This window comes from Phascolarctos cinereus, unplaced genomic scaffold (genome assembly GCF_003287225.1).
Source record: "Phascolarctos cinereus isolate Bilbo 61053 unplaced genomic scaffold, phaCin_HiC Scaffold_4;HRSCAF=312, whole genome shotgun sequence".
NCBI classification, from domain to species: Eukaryota; Metazoa; Chordata; class Mammalia; order Diprotodontia; family Phascolarctidae; genus Phascolarctos; species Phascolarctos cinereus.
In genome coordinates this window covers 723672257-723686369 of record NW_027555847.1, presented here as the reverse complement: position 1 = coordinate 723686369, position 14113 = coordinate 723672257, and the positions used below count along the sequence as shown (strand labels likewise).

General features: G+C 52.8%; 1 protein-coding gene across 1 annotated transcript in view; it reads right to left on the bottom strand.

The window, feature by feature from the left end:
* The window catches only part of ZDHHC8 (zDHHC palmitoyltransferase 8), a 76450-nt gene that overhangs the window by 20455 nt on the left and 41882 nt on the right, over positions 1 to 14113 (bottom strand). The window contains 2 exon segments of the mRNA XM_078154472.1: positions 2781 to 2938; positions 3895 to 4016. Coding sequence (XP_078010598.1) covers positions 2781 to 2938; positions 3895 to 4016 — 280 coding nt within the window.

Genomic DNA, 14113 nt, shown 5'->3' with positions numbered 1-14113 from the left:
AGAAAGTCCTGGTGTGCTGCAGTCCATGGGGTCACGAAGAGTCAGACACGACTGGACAATGACAATAGACTGGGCAAGAAGTGATGAGGGCCACCATCAGGTGGCAGCTCTGTGAATGGGGGGGGCATGTATGAGACATGTCATGAAGGCAGAAATGAAAAGATAGGAGCCAAGGACAGCCCTAAGGTTCCCAGCCTCAGTGAGGAGGAGGATGGTGGTGCCTTCAACAGTAAAAGCGAAGTTTGGAAGGGTTTAGGGAACAATAATGTTGGGACACGTTGAGTTAGAGACAGCCAAGGAACAGTGAGCAGAAACGTCCCATGGGCAGTGAGATCCGGACATCACCCTACTCCGGGGGCCCACACCCTCCCTGCCTTGAGGAACTTAGTGCCAGATCAGCAGATCGAGAGAAGAGCACAGGACGGGGTAAAGCCCCTCTCATTGCCCAGCGTTCCCTGGGAGAGCCAGCTGGGCTCACCCCGGCCCCTGGGCACAGGACTCCCTGCTGGCTCAGACTCCTCTGGCCTCAGCACCAGGAGGCAGGTTACTGAACCTAGTACCCTGCCATGAGAGGGCTCAAGTCAGCTGATATAGAGCGCTAACACCTAGAATCATAGGATACTGCAACTGGGGATGTCCGGGGGCAGCTAGATGGCGCAGTGGATAGAGCACTGGCCCTGGATTCAGGAAGACCTGAGTTCAAATTTGGCCTCGTACACTTGACACTTACTAGCTGCGTGACCCTGGGCAAGTCGCTTCACCCCACTGCCTCATCCAAAAAACCAAAACAACAAACAAAAAGAACAGGGGATGTCAGAGCTGGGAGGGGCCTTAGAACAGAGATAGTGAGAGCAAGGGGAGAGAGGGTGGTCTTAGAACAAAGGACAGAGAATTCCAGAGCTGGAAGGGATACTTAAGAGGTGATTTAATCCAGCTCTCCCGGTTTTTTTTTTTTTTTACAGAGGAGGAAACTGGGACCCAGGGAGGGAAAGGGCCCTGCCCAAGGCTACATAAGGTAGAAGCCATGAGATGTGAACGGAGATCTGCTGATTTGAGATGCACTTCAGATTGCATCTGCAGAAGAGTTGCCATCTCTGAGCAAACTGTGGTCACTGAAATAATGAATGAACAAGCTACAGCAGCCCAGGGGCTGGAATACCCAAGGGGGCTGTCCAGCGGCATCAAGAGCGATGCTCAGCTGTGGGCTCCGTACTTTAGGACAGATGCTGGCAAACTAGAGAGCCACCAGCGGTGTTGAGGAAAGGCTGGAGGAACCGAAGAGGTTTTGTCTAAGAAAAGCTTCAGGAAGAATGTAAGATCTCCTTTAGAGGTTGAAATATCATCTGAGAGGGATTAGACAGCTCCACAGGGACAACGCTGGGACCAATTCATGCAAGTTACAGGGAGACAGTTCAGGTCTCCTGCAATATAAAAGGGCTATTCCCAAAGGAGTGAGGTGGCTTGAAACATGGCAATAGGGGTGTCACTGGAGGTTTTCAAAGGGAGGTTTCATCAGTCAGTCAATCAATGAGCACTGAAGTACCTACTATGTGCCTGGCACTGTGCTAACCTCTGGAGACACAAAAAAAGGCAGAACCAGTGCCTGCCCTCAAGGAGCTTACAATCTAATGGGGGAAGGAAAAGGTGGTGTGTTGTCGAGAGAATTGATTCCCACAATGGATAAAAGGTTGGACTTGATGGTGTCCGGAGAAATTACCTTCCAACTCAAGACTTCCTAGGGCACCCACCAGTGACCACCCTGGTGTCCATCACCAAAGACATTTGCAAAGTAGGCACTTAATGGATGTTTTTTGTTGAATAAATGAAGAAAAAAGGCCTTTGGAATAAGGAGTGCATTCCAAGTGAGCCAGGCTACTAAATACAGGTCCCTCTCTTTGAATGAGTCTAAATTCCCTTCTCTATAAAGTAAGACTATATGGTCTTGGGGTCAGAGAAGACAGACTTGGAGCTGACAGGAACCTTCATGTTCATTTTGTCCAATGGCTTCATCTAATGGAGGAGGAAACTGAGGCCCAGGGAAGAAGTGCCCAAGAGGACCGGGTTGGATCTGAAGCCAGGTCCTTTAACTCAAAATTCAGTTGTCTTAATGTGCAGCCTAACACTGGGGCTCCTTTCATCTCCTCCCACCAGCTGACACCCCACCTGCCATGTTCCCACACTCGCCCCAGCTCTGACATCAGTCTTTATAGCTCAAGCCCAGCCCCAGGCCCGCGGTTGTGGCCTCCCCTGGCCCCAGGTCCTCAGCCTGGCCCCAGGTCCCCAGCCCACCCCCAGGCCCTTGGCTGTGGCCTCCCTGGGCCCCAGGTCCTCAGCCCAGCACCACGCCTCCTGGTTGTGGCCTCCCCTGGCCCCAGGTTCCCAGGTTGTGGCCTCCCCTGGCCCCAGGTCCTCAGCCCAGCCCCAGGCCTCCCGGCTGTGGCCTCCCCTAGCCCCAGGTACTCAGCCCAGCCCCAGGCCCCCGGCTGTGGCCTCCCCGGGCCCCAGGTCCTCAGCCCACCCCCAGGCCCCAGGTTGTGGCCTCCCCTGGCCCCAGGTCCCCAGCCCAGCCCCAGGCCCCAGGTCCCCAGCCCAGCCCCAGGCCCTTGGCTGTGGCCTCCCCGGGCCCCAGGTCCTCAGCCCACCCCCAGGCCCCTGGTTGTGACCTCCCCTGGCCCCAGGCCCCCGGCTGTGGCCTCCCCGGGCCCCAGGTCCTCAGCCCAGCCCCAGGCCTCCCGGCTGTGGCCTCCCCGGGCCCCAGCCTGCTGGCTGCCGGCGGTTACCTCCACGCAGTTGTCGCAGACGCTGCAGTGAGAGCAGCGTGGGGGCCGGTAGAAGTGGCAGGTGCCGCACCATTTCATCCGTACTTGAATTCCCTTGATCTCCACGTTCTTGTAGAGTGGCGCCCGGAAGTCGTCTTCCTTGTCCTCGTCCTCATCCGCTGCTCGCAGCCCAAGAGGCAGAGCCAAGGGGGAGAGTTACTGCCCATCCAGAAGGCCAGGGCATGCTCCAGCCACCCGGGTCGCGCCTCGGCGGGCGAGGACGCCCTGGGTCCGCTCACGATCCTGGCACCAGCCTTGGAGCCTGAGCCGGCCCAGAGTCCAGGAGGGATTCTGGACAGCATCAAGGGCAACACTCTCGTTCATTTGTCCAAGGACAACAGCGAGTCCCAAAGGGGGGGGGAAGGTCAAATAAACAGTGGCAGAGCCAGGATTTGAACCCAGGTCAGAGATCCAAGATCATTCAGTCTAGTTCCCTCATTTTACAGAGAAGGAAACTGAGGACTAGAGAAGAGAAGAGACTTGCTCAGTACCACTTAGGAAGGAACAGAGATAGAATTCGAATTCAAGCCCCGACTCCACATCTAAAGCTCACTGTCACATCATCTAGCCCCCGAGGGGATGCTAAGGTCCAGAGAGAAGGGGGATGGGAGAGATGGGGAGGGCCAGCCTGAGAGCCCGGGGCAGCATGAAGGTCCCAGGCACGAAGACACCTTGTGCCCACTGGAGTGGAGATGCCCCAGACAAGCTCCTCCGCCTTCCTCCCTTTCCCTGGTAGCCGTGGGCTCCATCCCAGGCTCTGCCTCGCTCCGAGCCATTAGACCTCTTTACACAATCAATCCTCTTCCTCGGGTTAGTAGGAAGAACCTTAACTATGGAGTCAGAGGACCTGGGTTCAAGCCCTAGCTCTGAAGGTTTTGTATCACTGAGCTCGGCTCTCCCTGGGGTCCCCATCACCAGCTCTGCTCCTCACCTATAGCTGGCGATGGGGCACCCTCCCATTACCCCCGCACAGGTGACTGAGCCACCCTGGATCCCAGCCTACAGCAGCACCCTAGATGTGCTGAGCTCCCACCACTCTGGAGCCCCATCCCACCACCCCGCCCTTCCCTGTTACCTCGAGGGAAGACACCAGGGTCCATGAAGGTAGCCATGCTGAAGTTGGCCAACACAAAGAGGAAAACGATCCCATTGTAGATGGGGACAGCTGGGGAGATGGCTCTGGTCAGCCAGGGGCACCTGCAGAGAGAGCCCAGAAATGTCAAGATCCATGGCGCTTCCAAAGCTGGCTGGCCATGCCTAGAGAGAAGAACAGGGAAAGGGAGCCCCACCAAAGGCACTGACTCCGAGGTAGCAGGAGTGTGTAATGGCGGACACAGAAGGCATCTGGGCCAAAGTACTCATTTCACCGAGGAGGAAACAGGTTCAGAGATGATGGAGCTTCCTCAAAGGCCCAGAGCTGGTGGGTGTCAAAGCTGGGACTAGAACCTGAGTCTTTGGACCCCACTTCTCAGTGGGTGACTTTGTGGTTGACTATGTTCCCCAAGGCAAGGATCTGGCTGTTTGTTTTCATCTTTCACAACTCAGGCCAGGCATCAAAGGTGACAGAGACAGGGCCTCTGACGACATCTGGCCTCATCTGTATCTGAGCAGCCGCCCCCTCGACAGCCCTGCAGGATCTTGGGAACGCCTGCTGTCTAGATTGGGGAGACCTCATGCTCAGCTAGCCTAAGACCCAGGCACGGCCACTTTCCCGTTGCTATGCCTCCCTTCCTCCCCCTCTTCCTACCACTTTCTCTGGGAAATATAATTGGATCACTGGATCATCATTTCTGGTAAGGAAGGATACACCCGTGGACTGCCACGTGGCTTTTCTCACCATCCTTGCGACTTCCCAAATCAAAACACCCTCCCTAGTCACTGCTCCCTTCGATGCGTTAGAGTAGATCAGAATGTAAGTCCCTTGAAGGCAGGACTGTCTGGCTGTGGCACTTAGCACAGTGGCTGGTAATAATAATAACAACAGCTGACATTGATACAGCACCTACTATGTGCTGAGCCCTGTGCTAACCACTTAACAATTATGACCTCCTTTGATCCTCACAACCACCCTCGGGGTAGGTGCTGTTACTATCCCCATTTTACAGATGAGGAAACTGAGCAGACAGAGATTAAATGACTCATCCAGGGTCACGCAGCTACTATGTGACAGCAGCAGGGTTTGAATCCAGTTTTTTCTGACTCCAGCTGCTACACTGGGCATCCCCAACTTGGTCACCCAGCCTCCCTTAAAGGACCTCCAGAGAGAACCTCCACCATTCCCAAGGCAGCCCGTTCCATCCTGAACTCCTCGGTGGGAAGTATTCCCTTGCCCGTAGCAAAAACCTGCCCCTAGACCCTCTCTCTTGAGGTCTCCCTGGTCCTCAATTTCCTTCTCTGTAAAATGAGGAGATTGGACTGAATGATCTCAGATCTCTGAACTGGGTTCAGATCCTGGCTTTACCAGTATTTGTGTGATTAGCTCCATGCACAGCGATCAAAAGTTGGGGAGAGGAAGAAGATAAATCAGGAAATCTTCCCCCAAATCAGAACTGTCCCAAAGTAAAGGGGGCCACCTCAGGAGGTCCATGTTGCAGCCAAAGTGGGTACCCACTGGTCAGGGATTCTTGGAAGGCAGTCTTGCTCAACTCCAGGCTGCATGAGAGGATGAGCGCTGTCAGACCAAGAACCAGCAGGGACCTCAGTGACCACCCGGCACAAGCACCCCAAAGCTCCCCCTCTATTTTACAGAGCAGAGAACTGGAGAGGTTAAACAAGGTGACCCAGGGGGTGCAGGATTCGAATGGAGGACCTCTGACTCAAAATGAAGGGCTCTGGGAGTTAGGAAGACAGTTATCTCTTCATCTCTCTGAGCCTCAGCTTTTTTATCTGTAAAATGGACATCTGTGTGACCCTCAAAAAGGCACTCAGCCTCTCTGAACTTCCTTTTCTTCTCTTGAAACAAGGGGGTTGGACTTGAGGGTCTCCGGGTCTCTTCCAACTCAGAGAATGAGGCCTGAGATGAGAAACCCAAAGCAGAATCACTGGCCCCTTGACTCAAGAAACACAGGAAACTATAACGTCATTCAATTAAGAGTGGGGCGGTCAGAAAGACAGCGCTTCCTTCTGGGACAGAGTAACAGGGTCAGCGTGCCCCAGGAGAGGACAATGAACAGAATTCTGGCTTCCATTCTGCCAGACCAGGAGAGAGATGGGAGAGGGATCCCCTCCCTTTTTCTTGGAGCTCCACCACTGCCCAAAGACCCCACCCCCACCCCCCACCCCCTGGCCCTGCCCCACCCATTCCCCTCTCCTCCCAGAGCCAGCCTCAGCCATCACATGCCCCATTACAAAGAACCGATGGGGCAGGGCTGTCCACAGAAGGTGGGCGGGAGAAAGGGGAGAAAAACAGCGGGAGAGAACCCGCCCCAGGGCTAGGCAGCAGCAGAGGATCCCGAGTAGAGCAGGAAGGAACCTCAGAGGCTAACCCTTTCCTTTTACAAAGGAGGAAAGTGAGGTCCAAGAGGCTACGTAAATGGCCTGATGTCATGAGGTAGTAGATAAGAGGGCCTGCATTGGAACCAAAGTCAAGGGCTTTCTTCCCCATACAAACAGCCTCTCCATGCCCCGAGGTAGAACACTCATCTGGATTCTATTATCTTCTTCTTTTTCCCAAGATCAGTCTTGCCCACCAAGACCCCAGCCCTTCTCTGCCCTCCCCCCTCCCCCCCCACCAATGCCCACATCACAGGTTGGAAGGGTCTTCTTTGTGCTACCAGACGCTGGCATGACCATCCTGGAGGCCCCGTCACTGCCGCCACCTTCAGCATCCTCCCTAACCTTCCTATCACACATCATGCCCTGTCTGCTTCCTCATTTCTCTATCTCCATTCTCCCCATCCTCCAGCTCTGATCACCAACGTGACCAGCACGGCCACCTCCACCAACTGCCTCTAGGATTGCCATCAAGCAATAAGCGTTTAACATATACCAGGTCTGCGCCAGGGACTGTACATAGACATAAATAGTTCCCTGCCCTCAAGAAGCTTACAGTCTTCCAGGGGAAACAGCATGCACATATAGAGATATGTGCCAAAGCTACTCCAGGTAAATTCCTGTTTCTGTTTTTGGAGGGAAGAGCTCTAGCAGCTGGAAGGAACAGGAAGGGCCTCATGTAGAAGGTAATGCTTGACTGAGCTTAGAAGCAAACGAGGGATTCTCCGAGGCAAAGAGGCACAGAGGTTGGCCCTTCCAATGCGAAGACACAGGGATGAGAGGTGGAGTGTTATGTGTAAGAAACAAGAAAGGCAGCCTGCCCAGACCATAGAGTGTGTGAAGAGGAATCAGGTGTAATAAGGATGGAAAGGTAGGCGGGAGCCAGGCTGGAAGGGCTTTAAAATCCAGAGAGATGCGTCTGCATTTGATATCACAGGTAACAAGGAGTCACGGGAGCTTAGTGAGGAAGGGAGTAGCAGAGTCAGCCCTGTGCTTTAGGAAAATGGCAACCCGCCCCCCCACCTTTGTCACCATCTACCCTTCCCCATCCAGCATCTACCCACTGCATCAGAAAAGTACCAGGGTATGGTAGAAAGAACACCAGGCTTTGAGCCAAAGGACTGGGTTTGACGCCGCTTGCTACCTGAGTGACTTTGGCTAAGTCATTTTACTTGGACAGGCCTCAGTTTCCTCATCTGTAAATTGAAGGGGCTTGGACCAGATGACCTCTGAGCTCCTTTGTAGCTCTACATCTATGAAGTCCTAGCATCTCCACCTATCACCTTCACACTTCCCGTTTCCCACAACCCCAATCTTCCATCCACGATGAAAACCTACAGTAAGAAAGAAAAACAGCACCAGCTCCAGGTTTTTCATACATCATCTCACTGGATGCTCACAACAGTCCTGAGAAGTAGATGCTATTATCCCCATTTTCCAGATAGGGTTACTGAAGTAGTGAGTGGTGATGATGTGGCCAGAGCCACACAGCTTCTAAATGGCCCATTTCCCTGCAGGAGTCCTTAAGAGTGAGGGCTTTCGAGCTACTCCATGTGCCCATCCCATGTGCTGACTGATGGGCAGACAGTAGCCAAGGAGGCCAGGAAGTGTGTGCAAGAAAGATGAGTCATCCTTTTGAGCTGGTGGCCAAGAAGGGATGGGGGAGGAAAGGAGAGAGAGCAAAGAAAAAGTCTTTTTCCATCAGAAAGAGGGATGATTTGGGGCACAGCCTAGCTAACAAAGCTTTGAAAGCAAGCATTAGCTCCTAAAAGAAGTATGTCTGGTCAAACAGAAGAGAAAGACTTGATAAAGAATAGGGTGGCAGGATCACAGATCTGTGGTCTGGAAGAAGCCATTTCATCCTGGGACAGGGGGCACACACCTGGTCCACAAAAACCACAAGAACACAGATTGAGAGCTGGAAGGAGCCAAGGAGATCATTGAATCTACCCCCCTCATTTTACAGACAAGGAAACTGAGGCACATAGAGGGAGGCACAGCTAGTATGGACAAGATCTGACCTCAGGTCTGACTCCAGGGTCCTACTCACTACACCAAGCTTCCCTCTCAAAATCATGGACTGCATGTTCACCATGTGTCAATGATGTGACTGAGCAGCCCAAATACCCAGCGAGTGGGACCTTGGGATGCACTGAGACAGAGGACCACAGCTTGCTGAATTGTACCCCACTATCCTTTGCTCACGTCAGCCCATATCTGGCACCACGTCAGTTATAGGTGCCACGGTCAAAGGTCCAGAGGAGGTGGGCTTTGAGATCGTGGCCCTGGGGATGTTTAGGCTGGAAAAGGGAAGACTGGGAGGCATACAGTAGCTGTAGTCATCCACTTGTCCTTGGCGAGACAGATTTGCCTTGTTTCGCTGGACAACAAAGGCGTGGAGAATCTGGGAGGCAGATCCGGACCCAAGGGAAAACCTAACACTGAGAAATGTTAAAAGGTGAGGGGCTGGTTGGGGCACCTCCCTAGAGTGCTTCAGTCCAAGGCTGGACGCCCACCTGTTGGGCCCTGGCAGAAGGATGCCTGGTCAACAATGGGTTGGATTCCTCCAAGATTCTGAGGATGAGTGAGTCATCGTGATCTGAGCCACAGCTAAGAATCATTTTGTACTGAGTAAGAGAGATGTCCACTCTTGCCGCTGTCAGGATATAGCTTCCCCCCAAGAAGGGGAAGGTAGGTCTCATAGAGGAGCCAAAGTGGCAGGACCCTAGAGATGGCAGCCACCCACCACAGGAGAGCATTGATACAAGGCTGGTGGTCACTGTAGGGGAAAAGCATGCCCTCCCCTCATAGAGTGTCCTGGGACAAAGCCGCATTGGCCTTTGGCTAGTTATGGCTTTCATCCTGATTTTCTAAGGCTCAGGAGCCCAGAGACTCAGAATGTCCTTGCTTCACAGTCATCAAGCCTAACGCCCTTCACTTTACAGATGGAGAAACTGAGGCCCAGAAAAGTGAAGTGTCACACAGCAGGTCAGGGGCAGAATTGCCAAGTCTTCTGATGCCCAGGGCAGGACTGTCTGCATTATGCTAAGTCAACAATGCCCCCAGAACTAGTGAGCCAGGCTTCTCTCCATCCCCACCCCCAGATTTCAGATTCACCTGTCTCCATCAATCAGTCGACAAGCATTTAAGCGCTCTGTTTGTGCTAGGTGCAATGCCTGATACTTGGTGCCCTGTATTAAGCTCAATCACCCAGGCTCCCATGCCAAGTTCACTCCCAGCCAATGAGGAGGCTTCCTGATTACTATCAGGCCCAGGGGCCCTCCACCCACCTCCTCTCATAATCATTAACCAAATAAAGAGATTTTCTTCGGTCCAAGGGCTGGAAAGAAGAAGCCAGGAGCCCAGAACCTGAGACCAGGCTTGGAATCCCGCCTCGACCTTTGGGACCTGAAGGAAGTCACTTCTCTGTGCCTCAGTTTCCTCATCTGTAAAATGATGATAACAGCAAGTGTATACCTTCCCTCCCAGGGTGGCTGTGCGAGAAGCCCGCTGGGACCACAAAAGAGCTAATGAAAGCGATTATGAGATACCAGGGAAGTTTCGCCTGGAGCCCACCCTTCTTAATCCCAGGGCCTTCCTCCCTTAGCTCCTTTTTATGCTGCCTATCGCCAACTAGATGGTAAGCTGTTCGAGAGCAGGGGGTGGTTTTTGCCTTTTGTCTATAGGACTTGGCACAGCCCTTAGCAGATGCTCAAGAACTAGCTGATTGATTGAAGGATTCCGAGAAGCTTGTAGAGACGTTTATAAACGGAGGCAGAGGGAAAGAAAACCCAATCAGGAAAACAAGCTACCTGATGGGGCACAGCCACGTAACAGAAGAGCAAACAAAACTGAAACGCTATGTAATTATAAAAAAACCCCAAAACTTGCTTCAGTCAAGGCAGAAGGGAACAAGCATTTATTAAGCTCCTACTGTGTGCTAGATTGTGCAGAGTACTTTACAAATACGGTCTCAGCTGATATTCATGACAACACTGGTTGGTGTTATTATTGCATTTTACAGCTGAGGAAACTGAGGCAGATAAAGGTTAAGTGACTTGCCCAAGGTCACACAGCGAAGTGTGTGAGGCCTGACTGCTGGCTACCTCGAATCATTTATCAGTAGATAAGTCAATGGGCCTCCTTCCCATTCCCAGCCTTCGACGGTGGAATAATGATTCCATATTGCCACACTTGGTTAATATACTGGTCACTCTTTTCTCTTTCTTTTTCATTCTTTGCTCCCTGGGAAGGCTGGCTGAAGGAAGGAGGGCTATATTGGGAAATAAAGTCGATATAACAGCAAAAGGTCAAAATTTAAAATCCTTGGTGACTTGGCTGTGGGGGAGAGGGGGAAGGGAAGCAGCTTAGACCTTAAAATTCCCAGACTTGGTGAGAGAAGCTCATAGGACACTAGGTCTGGAGGTGGAAGGGGCCTCAGAGGCCACAATTTTTATATTTTACAGATGAATAAACTGAGTCCCAGGGAGGGACTTGCTCAGAGGTCACATAGGGATTTGTATCCAGGTCTTCTGGACTCCACGTACAGCACGCTATCCACTCTACCGCGCTGCCTCTGGCCAACAGGGTTTTTTCTGTGTCTCCTTTCCCAGCCAGTTGGCATTCCTAGCCAGCCTGGCAGTGTGGTCACTCCTTCCCTGGGCTCAGCAGGGTGCCAGCTCTGGGCTCTCTCCCGCTGCTGTCCCAGCCTCCCTTTTGCTCTGACCACTCGTCCCTTCCCCTACGTCCCCTCCTAACTGGCTCCCTGGCTAAAGGGCAGAGAGTGGGAGGCAGCCACCCCAGCCCCTCGGGCCGTGCCCTTTGCAATGAGGCAGGCTAGGCTGTGGCTCCCACAAAGGCCCCTGTGTCCCGGCAAGGGGAGGGAGGCCAAGAGCATTAACCTTTACCAAATGTCGGGCCCTAAGACTCCAGCCTGGCCAAGAGAGTTGGGCCCCAAGATGTGGGGGCACTAGCCCCGAGCTGAAGGTGCTCCCAGTCCCTGGGTCACCAAGCAGCCTTGAGGAACCCTGCCAAGCCCAGGTGGAAATCGTGATAATGGTAAAACATGAAACAACAAAGCTTTGAAACATAGAGACTTGCCACAGAAATCAGAATCACATGGGAAAGGAAGCAGTGGAAAACACTAGGCTGGGAGTCAAAGGACCTGAGTTCAAATTCTAGCCCTATCACTACAAGGCACTTCCTGACCACTTGTTGTGAGTATGAAATAAAATAGTTATTTGTAAATCCCTTGGGGGCAGCTAGGTGGCACTACAGTGGATAAAGTGCCAGGCCTGGGGTCAGTTAGACCTGAGTTCAAATCTGGCCTCAGACACTTACTAGCTGGGTGATCCTGGGCAAGTCACTTAACTCTGCTTGCCTCAGTTTCCTCAACTGTAAAATGAGCTGGAAGAAGAAATGGCAAACCACTCCAGTATCTCTTCTCAGGGTCACACACCCACAGTTTGAGTTGGGATTTGAACCCAGGACTTCCTGACTCCAAATACAACACTCTATCTACCCACTAGGTGGTGCTGTCCTAGAGAGGAGAAAGGCCCAGGACAAACAGAAGGGCAGGGCAGGCAGGAATGCTAGGAGAATAATTACCAGAGGTTCTCCCTGGGGTCTAAACCACAGGGGAGGGTCATGGGAAAGAGCAGGAGATCAGGGCCCACTCTGTGCATGTGTGTATGCGTGTGCATGTGTGCGTGCATGCGTGTGTGTGCGCACATATGCGTGTGCGTGCATGCGTGTGTGTGCGCACATATGCGTGTGCATGTGCATGTGTGTGCGTGTGTGTGTGTGTGTGTGTGTGTGCCCCCGAGGCGCTAGATGCTAGAAGCACCTGGTCAGCCAGCAGAATCAAAGAAGGCATTTCCAAGATTCCCATCACCCTGCACTGCCCCCAGTAAAATGGCTTAACAGAGGATGGCGCTGCCCGCCACCCTCATGGTAATGGGTCTGGTGGGCTTCTGTGTCACCTCCCAGGGCACCCAAGAGCCACGTACGATCCTCAGGAGGGGGCAGACAATGAGGTGAGGGCTCCTGGGAGCCCTTGGACTGAGGGAGGCGGGAGACTCCACGCAAAGGTAGACTCAGGGAGCTCGGGCCTCCTGCCCCACGGAGAACCCCGGGCCGCTCGTCTGCTCTGCTCCTGTCCTACACTGCCCCGCTCTGTGTTCTGGCCTTTGTTGCCTCCAGGGCAGCTGGGCCTAGTGGACAAAGCACTAGAATTGGAGTCCCACCTGGAGCAGCACAGCAAAGGAGGAGGTGAGCCCGGGGACTGTTTCAGGGGCAGTTATCCAGCGTACATGGGAGGTCTCGGAGGGGACACTGTTCCAACCTCAGGCTCGTTTCCCCTGGAACATGACTTGGACTCTGTCCTCGCAGAGGGGAAACAGGCCTGGCCTGGCTCTAGTGTCCACTTCTGGGCAGCCTCTCGGGGCAGTCTGTGCCCTACCTGGCTTGCCTGGATCCTCCGCTCGGGGTCACCTCCTTCAAAAGGGCTCTTTTGATCCCCACCTCCCAGCTGTTGGTGTTTCCTCCATAAGCCTCTGCTTTCACTTTGTACCATCCCCACGTTTACCTATCCATGTCCAGGTGGTCTCCCCAACTAGGCTATGAGCTCCCTGAGGGCAAGGCCTTTCTTTGTGTACCCAAGTTAGCACAGTACTGGGAACAGAGTAAGTGCTTAATAAATGCTTACTGACTAACTGAACCTAGTTATTTACATGTTGTGTCCTTGAGGACCTGGACTGTGTTTTTGTCTTTGTATCCCCAGCATACAGTAACTGCTTAATAAATGCTTACTAACTGAACCTAGTTATTTACATGTTGTATCCTTAAGGACCTGGACTGTGTTTTTGTCTTTGTATCCCCAGCATACAGCAAGTGCTTAATAAATGCTTGTTGACTAATTGAACCTAGTTATTTACATGTCGTGTCCTTGAAGACTTAGACTGTGTTTTTGTCTTTGTATCCCCAGCATACAGTAAGCACTTAACACATGTTGGTGGTGGATTGAGTGAAGGAGCCCCCCCTCCTTTGGGAAACTTTAGCAGTGGGAGAAAGGAGAGCTGGAGGAGCCAGGTCAGTGCCCACTGCCCTTTGAAATGCCAGCTATAAACATAAGGACATGGCGAGTTTGCTGCTCACCACTGGTTGTTCGTTGGGGTAGAAAAAGAATCCATTTGGAGATGAAAGCGATGTAGAAAAACCGAAACCAACTACCGAGGCCAGGTGCCTGGCAGATCGAAGGCTGGCGTTCTCAGCCGGGAAGCCCTGGGAACCGCCCTTTACCGCCCACTGACCGTGTGACCCTGACAAGCTACCTCCCCTCAAGGATACCTCTCTAAGACTAAGGTGCACTAAGTGTGGGACTCCACATTAGGAGAGGAAGGATCCCCATTGGGAGCTCTCCATGCCAAGGAAATCATAGATCCTGTCTAAAACCCCCAAAACCACCCTTCTTGTGGTCTATTGGAAAGAACCACTCTGATCAATGCAGACATCGGGAGCAGTGGACCTGGAGCCAGGAGGACCTGAGTTTGAATCTGACCTCAGATACTTACTAGCTGTGTGACCCTGGGCAAGTCACTTAACCCCGATTTTCTCACCAAAAAAAAAAAAGAAGAAATGCTTATTCCTTTCTCCTTCCCTCTTTCCCCCAGCCCACCCATCACAAGATGGTAGCCCTGCCAGGATCACAGTGACTGGAGTACCAAATGCAGATAGATTTCTCACAGTCAAAACAATCCAAGGGAAGACTATAAGGCAGGGATCTCAAAGCACCCTTAGTCATC